Here is a 13,163-nt window from a genome sequence, read left to right as displayed (position 1 = left end):
AGATTGCAGTGGTGCAAGCTGGGAACATGTAAGACCGGTGAGAAGGGGATTGCAGTAGTCAAGGCGAGAGAGAACAACAGCATGAACCAGTATCTTAGCCGCGTCTGGCGTTAGATATGGGCGGATGCGCGCTATGTTCTTGAGTTGTAAGCTACAGGATTTGACTATCGATTGGACATGGAGAGTAAAAGAGAGGTCAGAATCGAAAAGAACCCCTAGGCAGCGAGCCTGCGAGGTAGAGGTGATAGTAGCGCCGTTGACTTGGATGGAGACAACAGGAGTAGCAGCACTTGAGGGAGGAAGAACTAGAAGTTCTGTTTTGGACAGGTTGAGTTTAAGTAAGTGAGCAGCCATCCAGTTGGAAATAGCAGAGAGGCAGTCAGAAACACGAGTCAAGGTGGGCGGAGAGAGATCAGGGGAGGACAGGTAGATTTGCGTGTCATCTGCATATAAATGATATTGGAAACCAAAGGAGCTGATGAGTTTACCAAGGGAGGCAGTATATATAGAGAACAATAGGGGGCCGAGGACAGAACCTTGGGGGACGCCGACAGAGAGGGGTTGGGGAGAAGAGGCAGAACCAGAGAAAGAAACACTGAAAGAGCGCTGGGAGAGGTAGGAGGAGCACCAGGAGAGAGCAGTATTCTGTAGACCAAAGTTATGAAGAATGTGAAGAAGCTGTTGATGATCAACAGTGTCAAATGCGGCAGAAAGATCAAGGAGGATTAGGATAGAGTATTGGCCGTGAGATTTAGCAGCAATTAAATCGTTGGATACTTTGGTCACAGCAGTTTCGACAGAGTGACCAGCACGGAATCCAGACCGAAGGGGGTCAAGCAGAGAGTTGGATTCGAGAAAGTCTGTCAATCTGGCGTACACAACTCTCTCAAAGATCTTGGAGGCAAATGGCAGTAGCGAGATAGGGCGGTAGTTGGATGGGGAGTTGGGATCAAGGTTGGGCTTTTTCAGAATTGGGGTTACGGTTGCATGTTTGAAGGGCTAGGGAAATGTGCCAGAGGAAAGGGAGAGATTGAAAATGCTAGCGAGAGGAAGAGCAAGAGAGGGAGACAAAGTGCGGATGAGGTGCGAGGGAATAGGATCGAAGGAGCAGGTGGTGGGGCGGGAGGACAGGAGCAGAGCAGAAACCTCTTGTGCTGTAGCAGGTGCAAATGTGCATAGGATGGCAGGGGGAGTGGGGTTGGGTGATGTAATGATAGGGGTAGGAGAGAGATTAGAGATCTCCTGATTGTAGAGATCTTCTCAGTGAAATGAGATGCAAAGTTTGTGGCGGACAAGGTGGTGGAAGGAGGGGGAGTCACAGGGCGAAGAAGAGCATCAAAAGTGTGAAACAAGTGTTTGGGTTGATGGGACAGTGTGCTTATGAGGGTTTTGAAGTAGTTTACTTTTGCAGAGGAAAGAGCCATGCTGCAGGAGCGCAGCATAAATTTATAGTGGACAAAGTCAGATGCAAAGTGAGACTTTCTCCAGCAGCGTTCAGCAGTTCTTGAACATTTTTGGAGGTAACGGGTCAGCTTGGTGTGCCAGGGTTGTAGTTGGGGGCACTTGCTGCGTTTAACTGTAGGAGGTGCCATGATGTCAAGTTGAGAGGAGAGAGTGGAGTTGTAGAGTGAGGTTGCAGAGTTAGGGCAGTTGAGATTTGAGATGGGTAAAAGGAGTGTTTGGAGTGTGGTGGAGAAGTGCTGGAGATCGAGGGAGTTGAGGTTTCTGCGAGGTTGGAGAGTTGATGGTGGTGAAATTTTGGTATGGGGTATGCAGATGTTAAATGTTAGCAGACAAAGGAAATGGAACAGTGGAGAGATCAGAGGTGGTACAGAGATTGGTGAAGATGAGGTCAAGATGGTTTCCTGCAGTGCGAGAAAGGAAGAAATCTGTGTGAGTCCAAAGGAGGAGGTTACAGAGAGCAGACGAGAGGCATCAGGGCAGTTGAGCTTGTTGATAGGGATATTGAAGTCCCCAAGTATGAGAGAGGGAGTGCTAGAGGAAAGAAAGTGGGGTAACCAGGAGGAAAAGTGTTCAATGAATAGTTTAGGGTGACCGGGGGGGTGATAGATGATGGCAATTCTTAAAGGAGTGGGCTTAAAAAGGTGTACAGTGTGAACTTCAAAGGAAGTAAAGGATAGGGCAGGGGCAGGGAGGATATGTTGAAAGGTGCATTGAGGGGAGAGAAGGATGCCTACACCACCTCCTTTACAGTCGAGTCTAGGAGTATGGGAGAACTGTAGACCACCGAAACATAAAGAAGCAGGAGTAGCGGTATCGGATGGGGACAGCCAGGTCTCAGTGAGTGCCAGTATTGTGAGTGAGTTAGAGATGATGAGGTCATGTATAGCTGTAGATTTGATGTTACTACAAATGGAGCGAGCGTTCCAGAGTGCACACTGAATTTTGGTAGAGGAGGATAAACTGCAGGGTATTTGGAGGAGGTTTGCATGGTTTCTAGTTATTTTGGTGTGAGCAGATGAGGTGAGGGGCCCTGGGTTGGGAGAGACGTCACCAGCTGCCAGAAGTAGGAGGAAAGATAGTGACAGGAGGTGTGAATGGGTTTTATATGGGCAGCGACTAGGGTGAGAGCAGGAGAGAGAGAATAGAGAAATGAGTGCAGGGCTTGAGATGAGAGAAGGGGGGAGTGTAGCAAAGAGGGATTAATGTAAATGCGAGTGTGTTGTTGAGGGAAGTGGGTGGAATGGGATATTTTGATTCTGAGGGAGATAAGAGAGAAGGAGAGGAGGAGAGTATAGAGCATTGCTCTGATGGGTAGGTAATTGGAGGAAAGGAGAATGAGCAGAAGTAAGGAGGAGGACTGAGTGTTAGGGGTTAAGAAGTTGGATTGTGCTTATTACTGGTAGTGTTTGCAGCTGCTATTTGGAACAACCATAAGTTGTGTGTGGGATTCTATCTATAAATGTAGTAAGGAACTTGGGGTGGGGTGGTGTCATGAACAGGTTACAAGTAAATTATTGGTATAAAATAATTTATCTCACCTTTGCTCCCTGAATTCCTTCGCCAGGTGGTCCTTGGGGCCCAGGTGGGCCTTGCTTCCCTACATTCCCCTTTATAGAAAATCAACACATAAACAATTAATGGTTTACCATAAATACATCTGCTTATCTACTGTTAGAATTCTATTTATTTAATAAAACATCTATAAAGGAACACTCGACACCTCTAAAGCATGTCACTCAATTAAATAAGGTTACTTACAAAACTAAGAGTTGTGAAGAACTGGCAAGGGAATTGCATTCGTAAAGGCTAAAATATCCAAATTGGAATAAAATTTTATTTTCAGCTATTTTCAGCTAAAAAATTATATTTGAAATTTCTTTGCTAAATCCCATGATTTATTGTATAATCATCTCTGATTATTTTTTCCAATTTCCCATGTTACTACATACTTAAAATGGGGCAATTGAATGCATAAGCACCTATGCAAAAATAAATTCTAGAAGAGTTATAAAGTTTAGATGGGAATGTCTACAAATTATAGTTTAAAACAATATCTTTGCAAACTTGATAATTCGCCATTTACTGAAATTTCAACCAGAATGTTATAGGAGTATTTCAGAATGGTCAGAATTTGTTCATATTATTAACACGGATAATAAAAATTAGGAATATGATTTAACATCATTTCAGCTGTAAAGAGATAAAAACGTTGAAATGACATACCCTTGGTCCTGGTAAACCTTCACCTGGTGGTCCGGGGACACCAAGAGGTCCTCTAACACCTTGATCGCCCTGTTGATGAGATAAATATGATAAACTGGCATCACAGTCTTTTTAAAGTGAATAAAAATACAACATCAAGTAAAGCGAGATTCACACCCTAGAGCAGGGATAGGCAACCTTCGGCACTCCAGATGTTGTGGACTACATCCCCCATAATGCTCTTACACCCACAATGCTGGCAAAGCATCATGGGAGGTATAGTCCAAAACATCTGGAGTGCCGAAGGTTGCCTATGCCTGCAACATTGCACATGGTTTCCCATTCACTTATTAAACCCCAATCTCCTCTTGGGATGGTTATATTATCAGAAAATGATGAAAGCAGGGCTTGTTTCTTGGCTACAAGTACAATGCAGTGGGCATTTTTTGTCAAGGAGGACAATCGGCACAACATATACATATACACCCCTACCAACAACACAGTGCTTCCAAAACTTCTCATACCCATCTCCTTGTTCTGCACTGATCCAGAGCTCAAGGGGCTCAAAAATACAGTGCTGTAGAGAAAGAGGGGTAGAACGAGGTTTGAAGGAACGTGCCAGGACATTTTTGCAGACTGCTGACATTTTGGAATCTCTTCTCCAGCGGCATAGCTAGTTTCTAAAAGCTCTGATGTTTTAGCCCAAAGCAAAATGTGATATCCCCCGCAGTTGGCTTAAAAATAATATTAATAACAAATATACCTTAGGTCCTGGTAATCCAAAGCCTTCTGATCCAGGATCCCCCTGAGGTCCAGGAAGTCCAGGCATTCCCTTAGTTACAAAAAAAAAAAGATCAATTACACCCAGAACAACAGTAAAAAAAGCAAATACATACATATATGTATATAAATAACTATTCATAAAAATGGTTTTGTGTCTGTGGTATTTAAAAAAAAATCATCTGTTGTGAAATGAAAATGCAAATACCGCATTAAGTTCTAAGTAAAAAATAAAACAAGATTAAAAGAGGAACATTGTAGATAAAGTCTCCAGTTTGGCTTCTACATAAGAAACAACAGCATCCCTGTTTTAAATTGAATACAATTAACTGCAGATTGATCCCCAGTGAGGTGTTTGCAACATTTGGTTAGTTCTTCCAAATATTTATAGAACATTATTGATTCAATTTAAAAAGAAAACAACTCAATTTGGGAAAATTAAGTTAAAAAAAACAAAGGACAAACAAAAAACCCCAAACAATTCAGCAATAATTATGGCCGTGCAATATTGTTGTTGTCTCTTTAACCCCCTTAAGGACCAAACTTCTGGAATAAAAGGGAATCATGACATGTCACACATGTCATGTGTCCTGAAGGGGTTAAACTGTTGCATAAACAAAACAAGGTGTTAAGAGTATGTCCAGGGTACAGAAGTGTACTCCACACTTTTTGCTGGCTTATCGTAGCAGAGTTAGTGTTTATTACTCAGGAAACCCTTTCTGTACTAAGAGAGTCCAGAACTTTAGCTTTTTAAGAATCAGGATAAGTACAGTAGACATCGCCTCAAGTACAAGTAACCCTTAACATTTACAAGGAGAGTAGGTGATCACTTACTGGTAAGCCTGGGTACCCATCTCCCTTTGGTCCAAATGGTCCTTGTGGCCCTGGATTTCCTCTGTCCCCCTGTGGATATCAAAATAAACACATTCACTCTTTCCATAACTATTACATTTATATTTATGTAATCTATAAAACCTCTTTTTTTTTAGTCCCGTTTTACACCATGTTTAACTGAGCTGATTGATATCAGCAAAACAATTGTTTGATATTATGCAATATTTTTATAGCCTGACACCAGTTCTAAATTACAATGATTTCTGTGTTTTTAACTTTAGTAATTAGTAATAACTCATAATTCTAACCCAAAATAAAAGCTGCCTTACCTTTGGTCCTGCAATTCCAATTCCCGGTTCTCCTATTAAACCCTGAGGACCAGATGGGCCAATGTCACCCTTGAATAATAAAACACAAAATATATATATTTAAAAAAAATGCATGATCTAACGGTGCCTTTCCTCCTATAGGCAAAGTAGCAGGACTTAAAGACAAAAAAAAAAAAAATAATATTTGGAAAAGGTTTCACATAATTTATCTTAAGTGAATACAATGTAATATAGTATTTACATAAACAGAATAAACTTGCTTTATTCTACTCACTTATTCTAGTTATATGGAGTATAAAATGAGAAAAATAATTCAATAATCAAATTGCAATTTTGATTAATATAAGTCTAAAATTGATAAAATTGTATAATATTATTTACTGTTGAGTACTTAAAAATAAAATTTCTATATTTAATTTAATATATCCCAGGATATGATAAAATCCCATGCACTTACCAATAGTATCTCTACTCTGTATGTGTTACATGCAATACTTGGATAATTTACATTAGCAAACCACATATCTAATTAATAATATATTGTCAACCAAGTAGGATAAAGAGTCTTTGATTCCACTGACTACATGTCCTTTCTTTCTATTTCACACCAGCCACTGCAACTTGTATAGTTCTCTCCGGTCTGTTACAGGCACACACACACCACCAAACTTATTTACTCATATTGCAACCTTGATCAGTATTTGAGTCTCACTTACCTTAGGCCCAACGATTGCACGGCCGGGAGGACCTGGAAGCCCTAACCGTCCCACTGCACCTGGTTCACCCTAAAATTGGGAGAACACATTATTTATAAATAATAAATAATACATGCTATTGGACCATAAACGAGGACAGTCACCCTACACGACCACAATTTTAACCAACTCCTGCATGTTTTCCAGCTCACAAAAAGTACATTGTTCCAACCTCTGGAATAATAGGTTTTACAGAGACAGTCCAGTATTGACAATATTTTTGTGCTGAAATTGCAGGTCCACGTCATATTGGACACGGTGAATTGACATATTGTAATAAGTGTCTGTCTAAAGTGAGAGTCCCTTTAATATCCAATTTTTAAATTAGTTTTATGGAAATGGAATCGACCGTAAGTTACTGTAGAAGAACAAATTGCATTTCTTTTGAAATATGAAATTACCTTTGGTCCAGATGGTCCAGCAGGTCCAGGAGGTCCTGTTAATCCGCGGATACCTCGCTGACCTTGATCACCCTGAAAAAAATGTCAAATAAGAATTTACAAATAAAATCTTATAATTCTGCTAGTATTGTAACCATGGAGAGAGAAGCACAACTGAAGTGCTTTGGACAAGAAAGAAAACCATTTATGTGGACTGTTGGAAAATCCCTTTTTATCTTTAGTATTTATCTAAGAAAATGAATTTACTTAATGTCTAACTACTTTATTATAATCATTGTTACATTAATAAGCAGCAATTATTTGATGATACATTGTGTCTATGATTTAGTCAGTCTCCATTGACATCTGTTTAAAGGACCACTCTAGTGCCAGGAAAACATACTCGTTTTCCTGGCACTAGAGTGCCGAAGTGTTTAAAACTTACCTTTTTCCAGCGGTGGGCGGAGAGCTCTCCTCCTCCGATCCTCCTCTTCTCCTCCCCGTCGGCTGAATGCGCACGCGCGGCAAGAGCTGCGCGCGCATTCAGCCGGTCACATAGGAAAGCATTCATAATGCTTTCCTATGGACGCTTGCGTGCTCTTACTGTGATTTTCACAGTGAGAATCACGCAAGCGCCTCTAGCGGCTGTCAATGAGACAGCCACTAGAGGAAATAGGGGAAGGCTTAACCCATTCACAAACATAGCAGTTTCTCTGAAACTGCTATGTTTCTGAAAAAATGGGTTAACCCTAGAAGGACCTGACACCCAGACCACTTCATTAAGCTGAAGTGGTCTGGGTGCCTAGAGTGGTCCTTTAAAGTTAACCCGTCATCCTCAAAAATAGCAAATGAAAAGGTAATTTCACTACAAGTTTTAAAATGTAACCTATACTTTGTGCTAGTAATACTGGAAACAAATGTAAATATGAAGAGATATATTTATAAGACGGTCTCCCCAGGGCCACCACCAGAAATTTTGGGGCCCCTAACAAAGCACAAGGTCTGCCCCCCCCCCCCGCCTCCTCCCCCCGGCCCACCCGGCCCACCCACGAGTCCGCCCACAGGACTCCTACCTAGTCCGCTGATGCAGGACTGAATGTGGTGTATATAGTGGAAGTGAATTAGAATGTGTGTAATGGATGTAGTGTTTGTGTGTATTAGATACTGTTTGTGCAGTGAATGCAGAGTGTGTGTTTGTGTAGCGGATGCAGTGTGTATAGTGAACGCAGAGTGTGTTTGAGTAGTAGATGTAGTGTGTGTTTGTGTAGTGGATGTAGTGTTTGTGTGTACTAGATGCAATGTGTTTAGTGGATGCAGTGTCTGTAGTGGATGTAGTGTGTGTATTAGATGCAGTGTCTCTGTATAGTGAATGCAGAGTGTTTGAATGTGTGGTAGTTGTAGTGTGTGTACTGTGAATACAGGATGTTTGTGTAGTGGATGCTGTGTGTATAGTTAATGCAGAGGTGTGTCAATGTAGTGAATGCAGAGTGTGTGTCAGTGGAGTTGATGCAGAGTGTGTGTCAGTGGAGTGGATGCAGAGTGTGTGTCAGTGGAGTGAATGCAGAGTGTGTGTTAGTGCAGTGAATGCAGTGTGTGTGTGTTAGGGTAATGAATGCAGTGTGTGTGTCAGTGTAATGAATGCAGAGTGTGTGTCAGTGTAGTGAATGCAGAGTGTGTGTTAGTGCAGTGAATGCAGTGTGTGTGTGTGTTAGGGCAATGAATGCAGTGTGTGTGTCAGTGTAATGAATGCAGAGTGTGTGTCAGTGTAGTGAATACAGTGTGTGTGTTAGTGCAGTGAATGCAGTGTGTGTGTGTTAGGGCAATGAATGCAGTGTGTGTGTCAGTGTAATGAATGCAGTGTGTGTGTGTGTGTGTGTTTACTAGTGTATGCATGTAATGTAATGAAAGATATTCCCTCCTCCCTGTTTCTTACCTGGTTCAGGGAGGGGGAAAGATTCCATCCCTGGTGGTTCGGTGGCATGGCGGGGCCCCAGGCTCCCCTGTATTTGCAGAGAGGGTCCAGCGGACTGCAGGAGCACTTTACAGATCTTCCCTCTCTCTAACTCCCGTGAGATGTGGTGTGCGCTCCGCGCGGAGCGTTGCCGTGGTAACCCGTGGCAACACTCTAACGACCGCATGTCTCGCGGGAGTTAGAGAGAGGGAAGATCTGTAAAGTGCTCCTGCAGTCCGCTGGGCCCCCTCTGCAAATAAAGGGAGCCGGGGGGGGGGACCCGCGGCTGCACATATATAAAGCGATCATCGCTATATATATGTGCAGAGAGTAATTGTGGGGCCCTGGACTGCCAAAGCAGTCCGAGCCCCCCAGGACTGCTGGGCCTGTGACAACCGTCATGGTTGTCACCCCCTGATGGCGGCCCTGGGTCTCCCCAAAAGATGTGATCGGATGCTCACTTATAGTCACCCTCCAAGTGCTCAGTGCTGTACAGTTGGTCATGTGGAAGAAATTACAGTTAGACGCCTGTTTCAGAAGCGATTTTTATTATTTTTATCTTTACGCTTATAGTGTGGAAGTTAAATTATCTTCAATTACCAGCAATTTTCTTTATGTCATACATATATAACATAGTATTTATTACATGTAGTGTTATATTATGTGATTTTGGCAAGACAGGTACATGTCATACCTTCTGCCATATTAAAGTCCATATTAAAGGACTGAACTTTCATAGAAAATCTAGGTTAAAGGAAAACTCCAAGCACCACAGTCTCTACATTGTCCTTCAGTGGTTATGGTTTCAGGATTGCCCTGTGCCCTCCCACACTAAGAAGTCAAACTGTTTAAATGTTACTTTAATTTAGGTCTCCTTTATGTTAAATTAATATACGGTGGAAGCCAAGACTCTCTCCTATGGACTCACTTAATGCACCTCCAATATAAATGCTTTGTGATAGCTTTGTTATATCATTATTATTTTTTTATTTATTTATTATATTTTTATTATTTTAGAAATTGTCATCATGAATCAACAAGGCATGTATCAATATTATATCTCATGTAAGGCGTTTCAGAAACAACAATGTTTCCAGCATTCTAACAAAGTGGGATCTAAAATGTATTACAAAGGAACATCACATGACTATACATATTCAATCAATATCGAAGTTACATATATATTTTTCATGACGTTAATAACATAAACATAGAAGTGACTGTCATATCAGCTTTTGTGGCATTTGTGTTGGTTTTGCCTGGATGTGTGGCGACCTTTGGGTCGTGGTGGTGAGTAGATGTCAAATATGTCATCCACAGTTGTCATATAACTTAGTATTTAGTGGCTTTGCCTAGTGAGTTCCACCTCAGTTCTTCAAAAACGCGATAGTGTTCTATTTTCATAAAACATTCCCTCTCAGTTGGCTTCCATTTAGTTTTCCAACACATTATGATGGTGGCCTTCGCCACGGTAAGCATGAAATAAATCAGTGAGCATTTCAACTTAGTCAAAGGCAGATTTACTCTAAAAAATAAAGCATCCGCCTCATGTGGAAGATGTTTACCAGTTACAGTCTCTATTGTCTCCCCACTCGACTTCCAGAAGTCGTAGATCCTCTCACAAGTCCACCAGAGGTGATGTAGGTCACCTCTTGACTTTCCACATCTCCAGCATAGGGGGAACGATGTTGGATCAAAGTGGTGGATATCTGTTGGCATGAGATACCATCCCAAGGCCAACTTATATTTGACCTCGTGTAGAGATACGCTGGAATGCATGTGGAATATAGTGCAAAATGTTTCAATCCTCTTGCTCTCTCTTATCGAAGACCCTAAGAGGTGTTTTCATTTTCCTGTTTAGTGTGCAAGTGTGGGATGCATTTTGAACTGAAGTAGTCTATCACATTTGGAGATAGTTTTGGGTAGCGTAGTCTTTTTAGAACACATTTGTTTAAATTCTGTGTTGTCTCTAATGCCACTGTCAGGGAGATTGAGCGTTCTCAAGAAGTGTTTTAGTTGAAAGAACTACTACTACGGTTGGGGGTTGTGGTCCTGCCAGGTCAGTAAGTTGTTTCAATCCCGATTCTACCCATATACTTTCACGAGGTGTGAAAGGGACATTGTCTAAGCCAGTTTCTACTATAATAATAGGCCCTGTGATCCGGACGGGAAGAGTAAGTTGTGAGAAATGGGATATCTAGGTGAATGTGATGGTGATATTCCCGCAAGTGGAAGTATTTTCGTCCATACCTGTAGTTATAACATTATTAATATTGGCATTTATATAGCACCAGCATATTCAGCAGTGCTTATATATGCAACTATACATGGCTGTATCTGTGCATCTAACTATATATAAATATATTAAATGTAGACTATAACATGACTTATAGTCATATATTTTAATATACGCACTCCTTTGCCAGAGATTAAATGGCATGACATGCTTGATATATAAAATCCATGGTAGAAAAACAAATCTGAAACGTAATAGTCATAGTTTAGGAATTTAATGTAATATTACATATATTTTCTGTGCTCATACTGACCTTTTCACCTTGTATACCAATGCCAGGTGACCCCTCGGGACCTCTGAGACCAGGAAGTCCAGGCTCACCCTTTAAAAAAAGGATCCACAAAGGGTTAGTATTTCTTGAGTTCCATATGTATAAAAATGGAGATTTGTTTTTGGTTTTTAGGGGGAGGATAAAAATTAGGTAGCTCAGAAGAGAGAAGAACACAAGAAAAAAAAAACAAGACATAGGGGCAAAGGAAAATATTGAGGATCAGATCAAGGGCAGAGGGAGTATGGGGTAGATTTGTTAAGGCTCTTGCTGTTTTTCCCTGGATTCTTCACTTAGCTTGAGAAATTAAGGCTAGAGTTCAGTTGACGTGGAGGAAGAGCATGTACGTGCATAGAATTCACAGTTTATCACAGTTCTAATGCAGGTTTCTATGGTTAACTGTGACTCTCACATTCTAATTGACTTTCATTGACTCTTTACTAAAGTTACATTTCAAAAAGAATTTCATATTTCACATTGGCTGCTTTGGCCTTAAATTTGAAACTTCAATTTAAATTACCGGTAACTTTGAATTTTCACTTTAGAAAATAATCCCGTCTGTTACAATATATGCCCTGTGTTGCTGTTACTCTGAATAATCCTTATTGGTTTCTTATCTCAGTAAATTTTGATTCCTTCGAGTTCATTTCATGTTCCGTCATTAATGAGGGTATCATTTACTTCACCTAATTTTCTACCACTTATTATTTATTAAATAGTGAACACAAATAAATAATTAAGTAATGACCATCACTCTCAGTTAGTTACAGTACACAGCATCCTGATAGCAGGCGAACCTTAAACCTAAGTTTCCACAGCCCAACTAACACTATGCCCCCTTTACTGTACGTCAGGACTATCACTCCTAGCACTGCAATATAACTTGTTAAATTCAGCATATTAAAGGGATGCTCTAAACACCTAATTTGTATATAGCATGTCCCAGCAGGCTAACAGCTCAATTCTCCACCATTTATGAGTTAAATCACCTTTGTTTCTGTGACTGTGACTCATTAAGCCAACATGAAAAAAGTTCAGATTTTACAGCAGAAGTGTGTTTATGTTAAATGTTTTTATCTCCCGTTCTGTTAATTGAGTTTTAATCACACACAGGATACTCATGCAGAGACTAGAAGGCTATTAAAAAGCAGGCGAAAAGATAAAGGAAGTTAATAAAGGAAGTTTAAACATTAGATCTCTTTACAGGAAATGTGTAAGAGGCTATGTCGGTCACTGCCAGGAGGTTTGACTAGGGCTGCATAAACAAAATTACTAAATTCCTAAATGGCAGAGAATTGAGCTAGAGTTGTTTTGATGCTTATAGTGTCCGTTTCATATTGATTTTTTTTTAAACTGTATAGATACTTATTGAACAGGTTGTGAAAAGATGTCACACAATACCTTTTGTCCTGGTGCTCCATCCTCCCCGGGAAGTCCTGGCAAACCTGCCATTCCAGCCGATCCTGGCTCACCCTGCCATAAAAACAAAAAAACTGTTTAAATATTCCCTCTACTCGAGACAGGACCTGGGAGCACACTTTAAGTTTTAAAGTAATCTTACTGCAAACAGAGAATAAACAGTGTGCAATGCCTTTTTTCTAAAATAATTGAAGCATGCAACATTTTATGCCATTTAAAAACAAACTTGTCAGTTGAAGAAAGCTTTGTGTTACTCAACAGAGCATAAAAAGTTGATTGTGTTAATATTTTAAGGCTCTTCACCAGCCAGAAATATTTTAAACAATAGGTCTCAGTTTAGTCGATGTGAAATGTATTCTTTGCACCTAAACATCATTCTATATCTTGTTTTTTTGTTTTGTTTTTTTTTGCTATTTTTTATGCAAGCTTTAACATTCTTCCAAAGACAGATAAAAGGTAAGCCATTATTTAGCAGGAAGCTGAGG

The 13,163-nt window shown here is 40.5% G+C and overlaps 1 protein-coding gene across 2 annotated transcripts in view; it reads right to left on the bottom strand.

Moving 5' to 3' along the window:
* Positions 1-13,163, bottom strand: part of COL28A1 (collagen type XXVIII alpha 1 chain) — a 78,714-nt gene that overhangs the window by 13,328 nt on the left and 52,223 nt on the right. For both annotated transcript variants that reach the window (XM_063429705.1, XM_063429706.1), the window contains exons 19-27: positions 12,661-12,732; positions 11,245-11,313; positions 6,766-6,837; positions 6,326-6,394; positions 5,610-5,678; positions 5,281-5,349; positions 4,430-4,498; positions 3,688-3,756; positions 3,003-3,071 (exon numbers count right to left, since the gene is read on the bottom strand). In XM_063429705.1, the coding sequence (XP_063285775.1) occupies positions 3,003-3,071; positions 3,688-3,756; positions 4,430-4,498; positions 5,281-5,349; positions 5,610-5,678; positions 6,326-6,394; positions 6,766-6,837; positions 11,245-11,313; positions 12,661-12,732 (627 nt within the window). The remainder of the gene's footprint in view (positions 1-3,002; positions 3,072-3,687; positions 3,757-4,429; positions 4,499-5,280; positions 5,350-5,609; positions 5,679-6,325; positions 6,395-6,765; positions 6,838-11,244; positions 11,314-12,660; positions 12,733-13,163) is intronic.

Source organism: Pelobates fuscus, chromosome 8 (assembly GCF_036172605.1).
Source record: "Pelobates fuscus isolate aPelFus1 chromosome 8, aPelFus1.pri, whole genome shotgun sequence".
Classification (NCBI taxonomy): Eukaryota; Metazoa; Chordata; class Amphibia; order Anura; family Pelobatidae; genus Pelobates; species Pelobates fuscus.
This window is presented reverse-complemented; position numbering and strand designations above follow the sequence as displayed.